The sequence below is a fragment of the Lactuca serriola genome, chromosome 7, assembly GCF_051521515.1.
Source record: "Lactuca serriola cultivar US96UC23 chromosome 7, Lser_US96UC23_V15, whole genome shotgun sequence".
NCBI lineage: Eukaryota > Viridiplantae > Streptophyta > Magnoliopsida > Asterales > Asteraceae > Lactuca > Lactuca serriola.
Window position 1 is genome coordinate 108,330,824 of NC_136414.1, and position 20,109 is coordinate 108,350,932.

The 20,109-nt window shown below is 38.4% G+C and overlaps 1 protein-coding gene across 1 annotated transcript; it reads left to right on the forward strand.

Moving 5' to 3' along the window:
- The first annotated feature begins 503 nt into the window (after positions 1-503).
- LOC145064287 (uncharacterized) lies at positions 504-2,381 on the forward strand. Its single transcript, XM_079011767.1, has 2 exons — positions 504-711; positions 781-2,381. The coding sequence occupies exons 1-2, from the start codon at positions 504-506 to the stop codon at positions 2,379-2,381; spliced, it is 1,809 nt and encodes a 602-aa protein (XP_078867893.1).
- Positions 2,382-20,109: the final 17,728 nt, after the last annotated feature.

The following is a 20,109-nucleotide window of genomic DNA, read 5'->3' on the forward strand; positions in this document are numbered from 1 at the left end:
AATGTCGAATAGTGGAAGATTTGTTGAAAAAAAATGTCAAACCAAAAGATATATTATCTGCACTAAAAAACCTAAATCCGAAAAATGTATCTACTCTCAAAACTATCTACAATGCAGACAAAAAACTTCGACGTAGGGAGAGAGAAGGTAAAACTCAAATGCAAGGTGTTATGGAATTTCTAGATCAAAATGGATATGTTTATTATAGTCGTGCAAATGTTTTGACAAATAAGTTAGAAGATTTATTCTTTGCTCATCCAAGATCATTAGAAATATGGCGTGCATTTCCACATGTCTTGTTAATGGATGCAACATATAAAACAAACAAGTACGGGATGCCTCTATTGGAGATTGTTGGTGTAACTCCAACAAATATGACATTTTCCATTGCATTTGTGTACATGCATGAAGAAAAACAATCCAACTATGTTTGGGCTTTAGACTGTCTAAAATCGGTAATGGAAGGATGTATGTTGCTGCGTGTTATTGTGACTGATAGATAAATGGCTCTCATGAACGCATACACTATTATATTTCCAGATGCTAAAGGATTACTTTGCAGATGGCATATAAATAACAATATCATGAAGAAATGCAAATCATGTTGGGATGTTCTTTATACGTCATGGACGAGGTTGGTTAACTCTGAAACAAAGGAAGCATACAACAAGAATTTGGCACAAGTTGAAAAAACTACGAACAATTATCCAGGTATTTTTAAATATACACTATAATATGTTATAAATCATTACATCAACTGAAATTTTTTATGTATTTCAGATGCATTTTCTTATCTAAACAAAACATGGTTGACACCACACAAAGAAAAGTTTGTGTCTGCATGGACCGATAAGTTTCTTAACTTTGGCAATCACACAACTAATAGAGCTGAAAGTCAACATGCCAAGTTAAAAAGATATGTCGAAACATCAAGATCAGATATCGCCAAATCATTGAAGCGTATTGCTGATGTTGTTGAGTCACAATACACAGGTATAAAAGCGAGTCTTGCGCATAACAAAATTTTCATTGTACATCGGTACTACGAAATACCACATCTAAAACCATTGTGTCGTTTCGTTTCAATTTATGCACTTGATATCATTTTCAAAGAATATGAGCGGTCCAAAGAATTTGGATTTGTTTATGAAAATTGTGGATGTCAAGTACGTACAAGTTATGGGCTGCCATGTGCGCATGAACAAGCTATATTTGTTAAAAAAGGTCATTGTGTACCGCTTCATTCAGTAGATAAGTTTTGGAAGAAACTTGATTTATTAGAATGCAAATCGTTAGAAGATGATAAATTGGGTTGTGCAGTTGAGGTAAATATGTTTAATGCTCATTACGAAAAACAATCAAGACCTGTTAAGTTAAGTTTAGCAAGGAAGTTACTAAACTTAATCACGCCGTCAACAACTTCAGTTTCTGAACCTGCTACTCACAAAAATACTCGTGGGCGCCCCTCCTTAAAGAAGAAACTTTTCAAGAAAACCCATATCGATTTAAACCACGACCCACCAACTCAACATCCACCACCTCAAGATCAACCGACTCAAGCGCCACCAACTCAATATCCGTCTCGACGTAGCATTTCTACTTATACGCCTGATTATATGCGGTCTAATTTGTTTGATCTAAACCAGGAGCCGGATAGGCACAGTACGTACTCATTCCGAGAACCTCCAATGTTCAACTCAACTTTTAATCAGGAACAATCGATGCATAGCTCGTACTTCAACCAAGAACAAGTAATGTATAATTCAGATCCACTTATGAATGAAATTCCGTATGAATTTCATCCATATGTCACAAACATACAAAACGTGAGGGGAGATGGAAATTGTGGATTTCGTGTAATAGCTGCGTGTCTCGGTTATAGTGAAGATAATTGGCGTCAAATCCGCTTAGATTTACAGAATGAGTTGTTAGCACACCCAGCTGAGTACGCACAGATTTTTGATTACGATTTAAACACCATACACCACTCATTGAATTTCAATGGATCACATTTCACACCAACAGATCATTGGTTGATTATGTCGGCCACTAACTTTCTCATTGCTAACAAGTATAATGTAATAGTTATTTTTCTAAGCAAAGATAGTCCGTCAACATGTTTTCCACTATGGCTTGGTCCCCAAGACATCTCAATTCATAGAGTTGTTGTTATTGCTCTTGTTAGAGGTGATCATTATGTGAAGGTTGATTTACATGGAGGATATCCAATGCCTACTATTTTACCACTTTGGCGTCACAACAGATCATCACGGTCTGCTGGATGGGAAACTGTTTATGCTGCTCGCCTGAATTCCTACATTTCTCCATTTGCAACACACAATAATTGTAACAATTCTACAGTTATAATATCTGATAATTAGTAAAATAAATTTATGTTTTGTTGTTTATAATTATTAAGATATGTATAAATTAAAACAAAATTGTTATATATGTGCGATTCTGATGTTTCTAATATATATATATATATATATATATATATATATATATATATATATATAGAGAGAGAGAGAGAGAGATGTTCAAGACTAAAACCATTAAATAATAAAATAAATAAAAAATAAACATAAATTAGTAACTTTCATTAATTATTAAATGCCTTTAATTTCATTAATTATAAGGCTTAAGGAATATGTGGCTGTTATGTACCTAATATTAGGTATAGATCCATTAAAAACAATATAGTTTTAATAAAATACAATCAAATCTCTCTACTATCTTTCTTGTATTCATTTTCCATATAACTCTTACCTATATATATATATATATATATATATATAAGCTAAAGTTTCAAAAAGTATAAGGTATGATATGAAAATCAACTATAAATATAAGGGCATTTAATGAAAATTGTAAAGTAAACATTGATTTAGTTTAATATATTAAAAACTGTCAAAACTTCCGGTGATGTACATCAAGTCAATCAAAAATTCGTGCATTTGGAATTTAATTCGTGCGGTTAGAATTACCCATTGCGAATTTGCAGTTTTATTTTTGTCGGGTACATTTATTAGGGAAGTTATTCCTATGCGATAATTTTTTGATATAAATAATAATTTATTTATTGTTTTTTTTTTATTTGTTTTTCCTATTTTGTTTTCTTTTTGTTTTTAATTTTTTTTATTTTATTATTATTATTATTAATTTCGACAACCTTATAAAATTTGGACAACATTTTAAAATTCGGACGATATAATAAAATTCGAACGACTATATAAAATGGAACAAAAACAAAGTTTGTCCTTATTTATTACGGATATACTAATTGTTCGGTATTAAATTTGTGTGGTGCGTTATGCGGATTGAAAACAAACTTTAATTTTGTTCCATTTTATATAATTGTTCGAATTTTATAATATCGTCCAAATTTATAATGTTTTCCAAATTTTAAAATGATATCCGAAAGGGATAATGACTTGAAAGGGTAACGAACTTTCGAATTTTATCACATTTAGTCACTAAACTTTTTTTCGTTATCTATTTGCCATTGAACTATTGAAACTGTTCATATTTTACCCTTATGACCGGCTGTTACCGGTCATAAGGGTAAAATGTGAACAGTTTCAATAGTTCAGTGGCAAATAGATAACGAAAAAAAGTTTAGTGACTAAATGTGAACAAAATCGAAAGTTCATTTCCCTCTAAAAAGTTCAATGACTAAATGTGAACAAACTTCCTATTGTATTATGTTTTAGCAAATTATTTATTTTTGTTTAATTGTAGCAACATTTGTTGATGAAGAAATCTATGAAATAAAATATCCGGATTTCCAGGTATCATAATTTAAGTATTTTACTTTTGAGTTAAGAAGAGAGACTCGTCGAGTAAGGTTGCGACTGATGACTCGGATTAATGAATGGACTCGACGAGTCAGTGAGGCGACTCGACGAGTCCGCGTTGTTGGCAGAAATCCTAAATCTTTGGGCCCGAGCCATATTTAAAGGCACTTATGACCTTCAATTGCGACTACCTTTCCCATAAGTGAGAACCCTAGCGAGCTTGAGTGTGTAGAGTGAAAGGAAGAGCTATCTTGAGCTTTTTGGTGTGATAGATCTGGACCCTTCTAGGTCCAGAGAGCCGAGAATATGAAGCTTTAGTAGAGTAAACCTTGGGGTTCGAAGTTAGGAAGCATTTATGGGATTTTTATGGTATATATAGTTATTTTTCATCTTACACATAGATATGAAGTATTTTATATAAATTACGTGCTATGTATGCATATTATTTGAATACTTGTTGTCTATGCTGGATGAACGATTTTATACATGTTTTAAAAGATTTAAACGGTATATTTATTTTATATCTACAAATATGTTGCGGATGAAACATGGGTAGATGAAATAGTTGGTGTGTGATGAAATAAAATGATGAGAGATAGGTGATGATAATTAGGTAAATCGATGATGATGAATATGTGATGTAAGATGAAAGGAGATACAATAACCTTAACCGACAATGTGGCGATGGTTCATTTTTTTGTAAAACCAAAATCAGATTGGAAATTTTGATTTTTTATTTTGGAAAATGTTAAACCATTGGTTTTTTATTTCGGTTTTGTTTTTTTGTTTTTTTAAAATATATTTTCAAGGTTCTGTTTTTTTTTTTTTTATTTTTTTTTTATTTTTTATTTTTTTATTTCTTAGATTTCTTCATTAACAAATGTTGCTACAATTTAACAAAAACAAATAATTTGCTAAAACATAATACAAGAGAAAGTTTGTTCACATTTAGTCATTGAACTTTTTAGAGGGAAACGAACTTTCGATTTTGTTCATATTTAGTCACTAAACTTTTTTTCGTTATCTATTTGCCATTGAACTATTGAAACTGTTCACATTTTACCCTTATGACCGGCAACAGCCGGTCATAAGGGTAAAATGTGAACAATTTCAATAGTTCAATGGCAAATAGATAACGAAAAAAAATTTAGTGACTAAATGTGATAAAAGTCGAAAGTTCGTTACCCTTTCAAGTCATTATCCCTATCCGAAATTTATATGGTTATCGAAATTTATAATAATAATAATATAAAAGAAAAAACAAAACGGAAAAAAAAGAAAAAAAGAAAAAAATGATATCAAATCAAAAATAAAAGGTGATTAGATTCATGGTAGGGATGATAAAATTAGTTAAGGGGTTCTTATATTACAACGATTATTAACCTTCTCTACTCTTATTTTATAAAATGGTATGAAAAAAAAAATTTCTTATAAAATCACGTCCACGAGTGTCGTGATGGTTGTATTGTTTATTTTTATGAGTTTATTATTTGACATATAATATGATTTCTTATTTATTTATTTATTTATTTTTATTTAACTTTAAAGCAAAATCAATCATTTTAAAGTTTATTGTTACAAATATATCAAGAATATTAGTTATATAAATTACCCTTTTTCTGATTCATTATATAATAAAGTTTTTACCGAATAATTACTATAACATTTGAAATTCTAATGCAAGGTTTTGGAAACCTTAAAAATTTTCTCTCTAATTCTTTTGGATTAACATTAATATCTATACTCTATAGCATGGTTGTTAAGATCTCGATCTTGATCTTAAGATCTTATGATTTTATGACCCTACAATCTAAAAACGACCATGATCTCACTAGGATCTATCTGTAGCAAGATCTATAATAAGATCTTAGGATCCTAAGTAGGATCTTAAGATCTTAATACAATCCGATCTCACTTCTATAGTTTTATTATATAATTGAGTCTAAAAAATTATTCTACTCAAAGACAAAAGGTGATCACCTTTTGAATGTAACAATATTTTTTCACTCACTCATTTTCTCTCACCAAATGCAAGAAATGATAACATTTCATTCTCTTTCACTTCTATGTTTTTAAAATAAAATTATTTTAAATTTAAGCTTTATAAGAAAATAGATATAATTCCTTAAAAACTATTAATAAACTTAAAAATTAATTAAAATAAAAATACTTCATTACTTCAAAAAATTGTATATAAAAAAACAATAAAGGTTTAAAAAAAAATCAAGATTAAAACAACATAACCTAGATTTAAAAAAACGACCTAGAAAACATAATTAAAAATTACATAATATCTGAATTTGAAAAAAAAATACGTCACTCTGAATCCTCACCCGGACCTTCGACGTTGTCATCTGAATACTCGCCCGAGTCCTCGACAAACATATCTTCATTTTCATCTGATTCGTCAAACAAATCATCATGCAAATACTCTGGTTGGGTTTGTACGCGAGCCCTATATACGTGCTCCACCAAATCTACAGGAAAGGCGTGATGAATGTCGCAATCCTATATACTTCTCTTCTATTTGTCCTAGTCTCTTGTGTACTACATTTACTCCTTCGACGTTTTGGAAAAACTTTGTTTTCATAGTATCAAAATATCAATATTCTTTCATTTTCTAGAATTATATTATGTAATATGATGCAAACGTACATTATGTGTTGCAACCTTTTCACTTCATATGGTTACGCCTCAGTTTGTTGTACTTGCTAACGCCTATTGAGTACACCAAATGTTCGCTCCACATCCTTCCTAGCTGACTGTTGGGCCTGCTTAAACTTTTTTTTCTTTTTTTGTCATTCGGACATATGAACGATTTCACAAAGACAGATAAGGTAGGATATATCTCGTCAGTAAGATAGTACTCGCACTAATATGCTACCTTATTTGCTTTAAACGATAAGACGTGCGACTTTCCAAGGTAGATGTCGTTGAATACTAATTGGACCAACGAATGCATGTCATATCCAAAGATCATGTGATGCGATTGCTTCTAGAACAGTCATTAACTCTCTATGATCGCCTGACATGTATTGATCACGCCATGTGTTGGGGCACAATGCCCAAGACCAGTACATGCAATCGATACTACTTAACATTCATGGAAATCTATGCTTATTTTCATACATCGTGTATAAGTGTTGGATATCGTTGATGGTCGGTTTGTACAAATATTGTTGCCCGTAAGCCAAAGTAATAGCTTTCACGAACTTCTACGCACTATCTAGTGTGGTACACTCGGACATCCTCAAATACTCGTCCCATTTTATCCGCTCCTATGTCGTATAACTGAAGAATAGTGTTTGTACATTTGTGAATTGGAGAAAAACCTTTTTCGCGTCTTGCACCCGCTTCCATTGAAAATATGAAAATGACCTTCCAAATAACCAACAATACGTAAAAATAACTTTTTACTCATTCGAAACCAAAGTCAAAACTTTTCAGCATACACGACATAATCTGTAAAATAGTCTTCTATAAGACGTGCCCGACTTTGCGATTTCTCAGCAACGGAGGGTGTGTTGTTTGAGGTCGTGAACATAAAATTTGACCTTGTAGGTTTTGAAAATACATCACTATTTTTGTTATGATGGAACCGAAAAATAATGTCTCTTCTTGCATCATCGAATTGGAGGACGAAGATGACATGATAACATTGCGTTTGAGTGAGTATTTTTGAAAGAATATACAGAAATAAGTGTGAAAATCATGTTAGGTTTGTTTGGTATCTATAGAGTGATAAATCTATTAAAAAAATTGAAAAACTATTATTTATAGCCGTTGAAGGTATAAAAAAGAAAAATAGTTTATTTTTTTAAGTAACCGTTCGAATAAGAAGAAAAAAAAATTAGCCAATTAAATGAAAAGGGAGGGTGCAAGGTACCTCCCCTTCCTCGGAAATCGCAGCCCCAGTATTATGTTCCGAATGTGATTCCAATCCCAGTACATCTCTTTCTCCCTTCCGGTCTTAGGGAGACTTTGGCCATGGGGTATGGTCACTAGGTATTCACTAGAAAAGTGATGCCACCTATGCGCCACATCACCCCACTTACATATTCACTACATGTTTACTAATCATTGGAATGGTTATCACTCCACATTGTTTTTCTTTTTTTATATATTATTTTTTTACATTATATTAAATTAAAAACACAATAAAACATTAATAAAAAACACATTAATAAAATTAAAATAATATTTTTAAATTCAACATATATGCTTACTAATAAAATAAACATTGATAAACATAAAAGTGATATTTTTAAAATTCAACGTACATTTTACTAATAACATAAAAAATAATAAAAAAACATTGAAAAAAAAACTATTCGTTTGCATCATTGTCCTCATCGCCTCCGTCCTCATCCACTTCGTTTTCGTCTTCAAATTGTTGTTGCCATATGTGTTCCGTCAAATCTTGACGTAAATTGTGATGTGTTTCACTATTCTGTATTTCCAAAAGCCTTGTAAAGTATGCTGGCTGCCGACTTGTATTACTGCAAGTGGATTGAGCATATCATTCGGAGTATACGTACAAATAGCTTTACCCTCTTCTTCTAAGATCATGTTATGTAAAATAACACACGCTTTCATCACCTTCATCAATTTTTCCCTTTCCCATGCTCGTGCTGGATATTTGATTATGTGCCACTTCTATTTGAGGACCCTAAACGCCCGCTCCACATCCTTCCTTGCAGATTCCTGTGCTAATTTGAACAATTTCCTTTTTTCATCAGCTGGATATGTGTATGACTTGACAAATGTAGCGTATTCTGGATATATCCCATCAGCAAGGTAATATCCATGATTGTATTCATGTCCATTAATAACGTATGACATGTTTGGTGCTTTACCCTGTAAAATATCGTTAAATAATGGAAATGCTCCAAGCACATTTATGTCGTTGTTTGACCCTGCCATACCAAAAAATGCATGCCAAAACAAGAGGTCCTGTGAAACAACTGCTTCTAGTATAAAAGTAGGCACACCATGATCACCTCGTGTGAATTGCCCTCGCCATGCATTGGGACAATTTTCCTACACCCAATGTGTACAATCAATGCTACCTAGCATTCCTGGAAATCCATGTTTAGCCTGATGTGCGGCATACAACTGTTCGACATCATTTCTGGTCGGATTTCGCAAGTATATGTCGCCATAAAGCTCTATTACATACTCACAAAAAAGATATGTGCATTCTCGACCGGTCTTCGCAGACATCTTCAAATATTCATCTGAAGCGTCTGCGGCTATGCCATATGTTAATTGTCTAAGAGCTGCTGTGCATTTTTGAAACGTAGTAAACCCACGTTTACCCCTAGCATCCCATCTCAATTGGAAGAACTCATAATTGTTTTCCAAATCTCTAACTATACGTAGAAATAAATTTCTACTAATACGAAAGCGATCCTCAAACTTCGATATGTCATATAAACTATCAATGTTAAAGTAATCACGTACCAAAAGTTCGTTCGCCGCCTCTCGATCCCCGGTTGATGGGCTTTCTTCGTTTCTTCTCGACATTTGAAGTTTCGCCTCTCTGATGTACAATGTCGTGTGCCACAGACAACAACGTGTGCATAACCAACTCATCATCATCGGAATCTTCATTAGATGATGAAGACGAAGAAATGACATCTAAAAAATTGTTCATATTCTTGTTGTTGTGTGATTTTTGTGTAGTTGTTATAAAATATATGATATGTATTATGTTTGTATATATAGTTGCGGTTTTAGTTTTGAATTTTTTTTAATTAATGTTAACGGTCAAAAGGAGGAAAGGAGGAAACGGTCAAAAAAAATCAACCAATCAAATTGTGCGTGAGGACCCGTGAGTCGTTCCAATCCACGTCACATTCACCGGTAGGGGGCGGTGTTCACGCGTGAATACCCCTACACGTCATCCATTACGCGTAAAAACTTACCCCATACCCCATGCCTTATTGAGATTTTACCTGTCTTGATGAAACCATATGATGTCATATTCTTTAATTGGAAAAATAAACGACAGCTATTCACCCTCCATTTTTCTCCATTTATCTCTCCCACGTGATTTATGTAACATATTCCAAATTTGGAGCTTTATAATTTTCTTGGGTATAACTATTTATTAACCTTCTCTACTTTTATTTTATAAAATGGTACAAAAACCTTTTTTTTTCTTATAAAATCACGTCCACCAATTTACGTGATCGTGTTATTGCTTACTTTCAATCTTTTAACATTTGACAAATAATATGATTTTTTTAACTTTATAACAAAATCAATCATTTATTTTAAAGTTTATTGTTACAAATATATCAAGAATAATAGTTATATAAATTATCCATTTTGTGATTCATTATATAATAAAATTTTGACCAAATAATTATAAACATTTGAAATGAAGGGCCTTAGAATCACATCAAAAAATCAGTCGTTGTTCGGGATAGACTGATGACACAAACTGTTGTGATAGGTCTTCGGCTTAACTCCGTCTCTTTGAGAGATGAAAATGAAGGGCCTGAGAATCACAACAAAGAAAACGAGAACGCAAGTCGTCGTCCGGGAGGCAGTTCCGGAACGAAGCTCTGATGAGCAAGTCAGTTGGTCTTTTAGAGAGAAGGTGAAAAAGTGTTAGGTAAGAGTTTAAGGGTGGCGTTTTTTTGATCCCTTCTCTTGGAGGAAAAGGAACCTTTATATACATGTGGTCGGGGGGACAGATCCCTGACAGTATCTGCTACATTTTTAGGTTTGGCAAGGATAGACGACCTTTGATTGGTAGATCGTGCTGTGCGAGTGGTCGTTTGTCATTGGTGCAGGTTTGGCAGGAGCAACGTTTTGAGCGCTAGACATGTTGCTCTGAGAGGCGATTAACACTATTTTGTCTTGACGTTGGCTTTGGTGCTTGGGCGTCAAGGAATGAATATGGGATCACGAGAGCGAGGGCGAGAGTGAGGACCCGACATTAGGCATACGCCGCTCTTTGCCCAAACCGTCTATCAGACTGACGGTTTCACTATATTTGACGTATTCTTGGTGGGATACGTTAACAAGTCCCCTAGGCTAGTAGATGGCAGCGTTTGCTTAGGGTTGTTGAGTAGTTCTAGCTTAGATCTGGGCACACATTTGGTGGGAACGATTCATTACGTGTTTATGATGTAATAGAGTCGTTCTAGCGAGATAACATCATTTCGTTTTGTTTTTTCTTTTTTTTTATATATAAGGGCCCTGTATCTTTTGGAATGGTTATACGCTTCCTTTCTCCATAATCCATCGTCTCATCATCTTTTATCGCTTCTACTTTCTCCCACATTTTTCCTTTTTGATTCTTGATGACCTTTATTAGATATGGAATCGCTTCTACACTTGAGGAGTTCGAGTCTCTTCAATTCCAGTTTGGGTTCAGGCTTGAGCATGAAGTTCAATTCTCGTCGAAAGGGTCTACAAATTATCAACCGCCAGCAGGGAAGGTCGGTATTCTGGTAGTGATCTTCGAGGTTGGGTTTCGTCTTCCTATTTCTGATTTCTTCGACGAGGTTATGATAGAATATGGTTTCTCTGTTCATGACTTGTCCCCAAACATTGTGAACAAGATAGTTGGGTTTGATTAGGGTGTCGAGTGTTGGGTGTGCTTCCCCATCTTCAAGCATTCCAGTATTTCTTCAATTTGTCTACCCAGTCGGGTGTTCACACCTTTTCTCTGCGTCGTAACACGCATTCCTTTATAGTTAACCAGAAAGCGCCTCGGAAGAATTGACATGATCGTTGGCTGTAGGTGAACAGTGAGTTGGTCAGGGCTGGCTATCGTTGTGTACCCATGGCTTCGGATCGGGCACCTCAACTATCGGGGGTAGGTTTGTCGGTGGCTCACGCGTTAAGAGGGATTTATTTTAACGGCGAAGATTGGCCGGACCGTGTATTGGCAGCAGCCGGAATGAGCGCTACTTAGCGGTCGCGTGGAAAGATGCCTCAGTTTTTTGTGGACAATGATGGTAAGTGCTACCTTCCCCCCTCCTTTTTTGGCTTTCTTTATTTGATATTGAGTTTCGTTTGCTGAAAAAAAAGGGAGTTTTGCGTTGTTGCCGTTGTAGGTAGCGAGAGGTTTTTGTCTCTTGAACAAGTGCTACGGGGGGATTTTGAAGGGGGCTTTAGTATCACGAAGTACCTTAACTGGAGACGCTATCGGCTCCAACCAAAGTTGGCCTTGTTTTTAAGGGCGATGTCCCTCCTGTCAAGGCGGGAGTCAGAGCTGCTTCTCTGGTTAGGGGATCAGGTGTGCCTAGCGGCTAAGTCGTCTCCCGACATCGTCCCCCTACTGCAGATTCTGCTACTAGAGGAGGATGCCGGAGGCAGTACGATTGGTCGGATGTAACACCCGTTTATTTATTAAATAAATAAATAAAATAATGAACGATTAGTAGCCCTAAAATAAATAATTATATGGCAAGGTGTTGGTTTCCGGGAACCCAAGGCTACAATGTTAGAAGGCAGGGACTAAAAATGTTAACATGGATGAAGTTTGAGCATTGGACCTTAACTGAAAATAAATTGTCAAACAAGGGGTGGTTTTAAATTCTGGATGAGTTTTGTATATATTTTTGACGGTAGGGGCTATATGGTAACTTTTGGGACTTCATTGAAGAGATCTTGGAGGCTAAGGGACTAACTTGTGAATTATTGGGACTTTATTGAGAACAAATTTGTAGAGGAGGGGCATAATTGTAATTATTGGAGCTGATTTGAAAAGATCCCAAAGGGGAGGGACCGAACTTGTAAAAACGGGCAAATGTTTGATTGTAACGGGATTTAAACCCGATAGCTGCCCTGTTACATGACCCTAACCCTAATAGACCATACAACCATCACCACCCTCTCCACCCTTGTCCCTCCAGCCGCCACTCACATTGCTGTCGTGTCCGGCCGCCATTTCCTAGCCCAACCGGTGCCACCCATCGAATCCCACCGTCGTTACAGCCAGAACAACGATGAAGAGCCACATGTGACGTCGGTTTGGTGGGTCGCCGGACCGTTTAGTGCCGCCACGGTCGTTTCTAGCAATGTCGTCGCTCCAATAGCTGTTGAGGGCCGTCGGGAAGAAGCTAGTGAAGACCGCCGACACAGCTGCGACCGTCCGCTGCTACCCCTCCCATGTTACTTTCTTCTTCTTCTTTTTCTTTTTCTTATGGTTGCTGGTATCTCGAAATGACCACTAAGAAGCTACGACGACCACTGTTGCTGTCTTTATGGCTCGCCACCACCGCAAGCGCCACTGTTGTCTGCCATTACGGGTTGCTGCCGTCTGTTGAACGCCACCAGGTGGGTGGCTGGACTCATCTATGAACCAGAAAACGTGAGTGGGTGTGTTTGCTTCACCGGAGATTGAGGAAAAACCCACCATGGCCACCGACCATAGTGGTTGATTCCTTGAAATAATTTCTGCCACCACAAGCCACCGTAGGGTGGTGGTTGTGTGGGTGTGCGTGTTACTTTGTATGTATGTGCACTGTTGTTATATTGTGTAACCGGAATTCCCTAGAAAAGCCACCACCACCGTGAGGTGGTGGCTGCCACCATGAACAACCGTTTTCCGCCATTAGGCGGCTATGTTGTGTGAGTGTGTGTATTTTTTTAGAATTTATTGTAAGTTGTAATCAACGGAATAATGAAATGAAACCCTAATCGCCACCGTGAGGTGGTGGCTGCCGCCTCCTACCGCCACCGGCTGCTGTGTCGGGTGGCGTAGTGCTTTGCCTCGTAGTGTTGATTCGTTTGGGGTGTTTGAAACCCTAATGGGCCCAATGAGGGTTAATGGGCTTAAGGACTTGATTGTGGGCCTATTGGGCTAATATGGGTTGGAAAACCTAATTAGGGTTTGGAAAACCCTAATGCAGTGAAACACTTATTTGGGGATTTAATCGGGACACACGGGAATTATTTGATATCTTGAAATATTAAATAATAATCATTGGCAAGGATTAATCTAAGCAATATTGGACTTAATGGATTAAGTCCTTAGTGGATTAAGTCATTAATGGGTTAAGTAGGAAACTTAACCCTAATCATCATTTTATGTGAAACCCTAATTTCACTTGGTCCTTAAGTTGGGCCCTCCTATTGGGCTTTGATGATTGGGATAAATAATAATGGGCCATCCAAGAAAAAGGAAATTGGCTAAAATAATTTAATGGGCCTAGGGTAAGACCCATGTAAGGGGTTTGGGCCCAATTTGGAAAATTGGGCCATAGATGGGCAATAGTTTGGGCCTTTATAATTATGTGATATTGGGCCATTAAAATATTAAATGTTGGACTGGACTAAATGGTTGGGCCTTATGGTAAGACCTTATAAAGGTTTGGGCCCAATTTGGAAAATTGGGCCATATGTTGGGCTTTGAGCCATAATTGGACTTTTGGGCCTTGGATTGGGCCTTGGGCTTGCATAAAGCCAAGCTTGGGGTAATGTATGTTTATGATATGATATTACGTGACCAATATGGTTATGATAAGTCATTATGTGATTCAGTATGTTTATGTTATGTTATCATGGAACCAATATATATATATATATATATATATATATATATATATATATATATGACCTGTTATTATGTGATAGTAATAGGGGGTTAAATAGTCCCCGGATACCGGTTGAAAGATACCGAAGGGGAGGTTAGCTCCCGGTTATCGGTTGAAAGATACCGAATGGGAGGTTAGTTCCCGGATACCGGTTGAAAGATACCGAAGGGGAGGTTAGCTCCCGGTTACCGGTTGAAATATACTGAAGGGGAGGTTAGCTCCCAAGTACCGGTTGAAAGATACCGAAGGGGAGTCTAGCTCCCAGTTATGCTAGAGAGATACCGGTTGAAAGATACCGAGGGATATGCATTGTGTGGTATGTGGTATGTGGTTTGATAGAGGAATTCACTAAGCTTCGTGCTTACGGTTTAGAGTTTTGGTTTCAGGTGATTTGTTTTCAAACGAAAGGAGCCGACTTGATCACAATGCATCACACTATGATTTCCGCACATGAGATTCTTGGGATTACACTCTGATATGGTTTTATGATACTATGTTTTGAATCGGTGACACTTTGGTTTTGACATGAGATATTATTATGAATGTTTTTATATTGATTGTCTTATGTAAATAATTTAATTAAAACGAAAATTTTGGCCTGTATTTTTGGGATGTTACAAGTTGGTATCAGAGCCTTGGTTTGAGGGATTCGGGCACACTCTCAGGTGTGTCTGAACTCAAACCGAGGGCTTGGCATGAAAATTTTAAAAGAAAATTATTTTTTTAAAAAGAATTTGGATGGAGAAAAGAACTTTGAAGAGAACAAGGTGTGTGATGCGTGCAATCAGCCGAGCTCAAGTAAGTTTTCCCCAAGATAGCCATACATGTTATGTTATGATATAATATGATGATGAGAACTGGATGCTAGATTAGGGCTAAGGATCTAGGAGGATGCCTTATATGCCTGCGGTATGTGCTTGTTGAGCTGCATGATAGTAATGATCAGTTAGTGATGGGATAGCCTGTTTAGGTTATGCTTGACTGTGTGAGCCTTAGAATCGCATGCTAGTATAGATCCCTGGCAAAAGGATAGACTGATCTGAGTGGAATATGTTGGTTAGATTTTCCATTGTCTGAATGATGCTTGCTTTGTGCTTTGAGGGACTCTTAGCAATGTGAGCTAGCTACTAAGTGAATATGCTAAGTTGCGAGTGGCTATATTCATGAGGTAGCTAGTTGAGATTAGTAGGAAGTCCTTTAGTAGCTAAGGACTAGGTGAGTACGGGAACCTAAGAAAGCCTAGGAAGTGCTTTAGTGGGTTTGGTTGCGCTGTTAGAGAGCATTCAGGGTACCAATTTGAGGAAGTGACTTGGAGGATTCAAGAGGATTACTGAGGATAATGTGGATAGGTGTGGAAGGTAGTATTGGGCCCGTACTACTGAAAGCACAAGATCCATACTCGAATCAGCGAGAGTCTTGGAGAATCTGAGAAGCTTCGAGGAGAAGTTTGTGACCCGATTTCGGGACAGAGGATGTTCTAGTTGTTACAGCTTACCATTGGCAAGCGAGCTAGTGAGTGTGACCGGGTGTCAGACCCTGAAGGATATGATTTCCAAGAGGGTGCAAATGCGAGATCGATTTGGAGCACTTTGAGAAGCGACCTCGTGCCAGGTATGTATGGTAGAAGGTCCAGGGGAGAGATCCATGACCTCTGATCATCGGGTGAAAGGCCAGCAGGGCCGTAGTCAGTGCAACGCGTACGAGGAAGTACACGAGGGAGTTTGTCACTCCAAGGGTTTAGACTGCTATAGGTGTGGCAGGGTTGATCATGTCAGCAGAAGGTGATTAGTATTCCTCCAGATGTTGCGGGTATGTCATCTTCTATTGCTACTAGATGGATGTTGGGGATACATATCTCGTTGGAGTTATGAGTGAGTTTGGAGAAGTTAGATCTCGGGTTGGTTTCTTGCTAGTGTTTGGGTTATCAAGGATCATATATGCCATCCTGCAAGCTGAAAAGTCATGAACCCACCGAGGGACGTACCTTGCAAAGTGGGTTCCGCATGTACCGTTGTCGTTTCGGATCTTTGTCGAGATCTATGCAGGAGTATTATTTAGAGGTTACTCGGTCAGGATTGGGGTGATAGCTCTCCAGTGAAGTTAGTGTTTAGTGGTACTGTGAGATTGGAAGTGGGAACAAGGACTTGTCAGCCAGAGTGAAGATTAAGGCCTCTAGTGTTAGCACGGGAGGTGGACTGAGGTGTCAGATTAGACCATATTTCAAGAGTACTCATCAAGATTTTCGAGTATGGGCGATCTTAAGGTTTAACCGGTGATTAATCACTAGCATTGGTAAGGACAGGTTGTCATCAGTGGAATACTAGAAAGCGAGAAGGATTGGGAATCCTTCAATTCTTGTGTGTCGTGAAGACTTAGTTGAATCTAAGTGGGGGAGATACTTTTTATAGAGTTCTCCAAATGTGAGTTCCTGTTGTGTAGGGTGCAATCTCTTGGGCACCTTGTCGACAAGAAGGGTATACTAGTCTATTCGGCTAAGATAGAAGCCGTGATGAAGTGGGAGATTCCGAGGTCTCCATCTGAGATTCAGAGTTTCCTAGGTTTAACATGTTATTACTGGGGATTTATGTGGGATTTCTCCGAGATTGCGGTTCCTTTGACCCGACTAACCAAGAAGTCGGTGGCCATTCGTTGAGGGCCTGAGCAGCAGATAGCCTTTGAGACTCTCAGACAGTGGTTGTGCGAGGCACCGATTCTCACCCTGCCATAGGGTGTAGATGATTTTGTGGTTTACTATGACGCTTTGATCATGGGAATGGGTGTGGTACTGATATAGTGGGGTCACGTGATAGCAGGTTTTGGGAATCAGGTTAGAGTTCCGGTTAGGACTCAAGTTCAGTAGTGTGTTAGGTCGAGTGCTTGTTCGACCCGGTTTGGAAAGTGTTGCAAGACTACGGGGGTAGCTGTAGCATTCACTAACGATAAGGTGGTATGGAAAGTGTTGTAAGACTGCGGGAGTAGCCGTAGCATTCACTAACGATCAGGTATTATGGAAAGTGTTGTAAGACTGCGGGGGTAGCCGTAGCATTCACTAACAATCAGGTATTATGGAAAGTGTTGTAAGACTGCGGGGGTAGCCGTAGCATTCACTAACGATCAGGTGGTATGGAAAGTGTTGTCAAACTATGGGGGTAGCCATAAAATTCACTAGCGATCAAGTGGTATGGAAAGTGTTGTAAGATTACTGGGGTAGCCGTAGCATTCACTAGCGGCCAGATAGTGATAGAGTGTCGTGAGACTGCGGGTGTAGCCGTAGCATTCACTAGGTTGGTAGATGGCATGAGCGTGTTGTTAGGACGCGGAAGGAACAGTAGTACCCACCAGTTCGGGTGCATCAGTGAGGATATGGAAATCCACAGATTGGATTTCGGTGTTACCCAGATGGATTAGATCTGTTTGAGCCAGTGATAAGACTATAGTAGCGTCACTACAGTTATGAGATTAGGAAAGCAATGGACTGTATAAGATTTCTTGTGATATAAGGCTACCATCGGTTAGGTGGCAATCACTTTTAGCCTTGGATTTGATGATGAGAGGATTCGACGCATGGACCCAATCGGTTAGATCAGAAGGATGTTTGAGCCACAGTGGCATGATAACTAGTGGCAACTAGTTCCAGGGAAGGATCTCGTTCAGAAGTCGTGAGAGGCGAATAAGTGGGAGTCCTTTGGCTCCGCAGCCGGTTGGAACCTGGTATTTCAGATGATTGGTGAGTGAATAGAGACTGGGGAGGTCTCATTAGGTTTTTGAAAGCAGCCACGTGGCAACATACTGCTTCAGGCAGTTTCAGCGTCTGGGCAGCATTAGTATTTGTGTTCTAGGTTGCAAGTTCGGACGAAATACCATATTGCTTGGGTTATGCTTAATGAACTACAGGGATAATTGGGTCTGCAATTTCAGTTTTCTAGTGGGAGCCTCAGGTTATTAGAAGTTGAGTAGTCATTTGAGGGATAAACGGGATGGATTCAAGGATAATGATTCAGTATGAGTGGGCTGTCAGGGAATCAAGCCATCTCGAGACAACGTATTTTAGGTCTTTGCAAAGATTGGTCACAGTTACCCTGGAAAGGCCAGGGTGTGCCCAAGATGGTGACCATATTACTTGAGTGGTTTGGTGCATAAGAAATGGTAAGAAATGATTTCGAGGACGAAATCTAATTTAAGTGGGGGAGAGTTGTAACACCCATTTATTTATTAAATAAATAAATAAAATAATGAACGATTAGTAGCCCTAAAATAAATAATTATATGGCAAGGTGTTGGTTTCCGGGAACCCAAGGCTACAATGTTAGAAGGCAGGGACTAAAAATGTTAACATGGCTGAAGTTTGAGCATTGGACCTTAACTGAAAATAAATTGTCAAACAAGGGGTGGTTTTAAATTCTAGATGAGTTTTGTATATATTTTTGACGGTAGGGGCTATATGGTAACTTTTGGGACTTCATTGAAGAGATCTTGGAGGCTAAGGGACTAACTTGTGAATTATTGGGACTTTATTGAGAACAAATTTGTAGAGGAGGAGCAGAATTGTAATTATTGGAGCTGATTTGAAAAGATCCCAAGGGGGAGGGACCGAACTTGTAAAAACGGGCAAATGTTTGATTGTAACGGGATTTAAACCCGATAGCTGCCCTGTTACATGACCCTAACCCTAATAGACCATACAGCCGTCACCACCCTCTCCACCCTTGTCCCTCCAGCCGCCACTCACATTGTTGTCGTGTCCGGCCGCCGTTTCCTAGCCCAACCGGTGCCACCCATCGAATCCCACCGTCGTTACAGCCAGAACAACGATGAAGAGCCACATGTGACGTCGGTTTGGTGGGTCGCCGGACCGTTTAGTGCCACTACAGTCATTTCTAGCAATGTCGTCCCTCCAAGAGCCATCGAGGGCCGCCGGGAAGAAGCCAGTGAAGACCGTCGAAGCAGCTGCGACCGTCCGCTGCTACCCCTCCCATGTTACCTTCTTCTTCTTCTTCTTATGGTTGCCGGTATCTCGAAATGACCACTTAGAAGCTACGACGACCACTATTGCTGTCATTGTGGCTCGCCACCGCCGCAAGCGCCACTGTTGTCTACCATTACGGGTTGCTGTCGTCCGTTGAACGCCACCAGGTGGGTGGCTGGACTCATCTACGAACCAGAAAAAGTGAGTGGGTGTGTTTACTTCACCGGAGATTGAGGAAAAACCCACCATGGCCACCGACCATGGTGGTTGATTCCTTGAAATCATTTCTGCCACCACAAGCCACCGTAGGGTGGTGGTTGTGTGGGTGTGCGTGTTACTTTGTATGTATGTGCACTGTTGTTATATTGTGCAATCGAAATTCCCTAGAAAAGCCACCACCACCGTGAGGTGGTGGTTGCCACCATGAACAACCGTCTGCCGCCATTAGGCGGCTATGTTGTGTGCGTGTGTGTATTTTTTTAGAATTTATTGTAAGTTGTAATCAACAGAATAATGAAATGAAACCCTAATTGCCACCGTGAGGTGGTGGCTGCCGCCTCCTGCCACCGTGTCGGGTGGCAGAGTGCTGTGCCTCGTTGTGTTGATTCGTTTGGGGTGTTTGAAACCCTAATGGTCCCAATGAGGCTTAATGGGCTTAAGGAATTGATTGTGGGCCTATTGGGCTAATATGGGTTGGAAACCTTAATTAGGGTTTGGAAAAGCCTAATGCAATGAAACCCTAATTTGGGGAATTAACCGGGACACACGAGAATTATTTAATATATTG

Bases quoted from the DNA above. Each gene is read 5' to 3' on its own strand.
- LOC145064287 (XM_079011767.1), top strand. From the start codon at position 504: ATGGCTCTCATGAACGCATACACTATTATATTTCCAGATGCTAAAGGA. The intron at 712-780 runs GTATTTTTAAAT...TATGTATTTCAG, and splicing joins AACTACGAACAATTATCCAG to ATGCATTTTCTTATCTAAAC.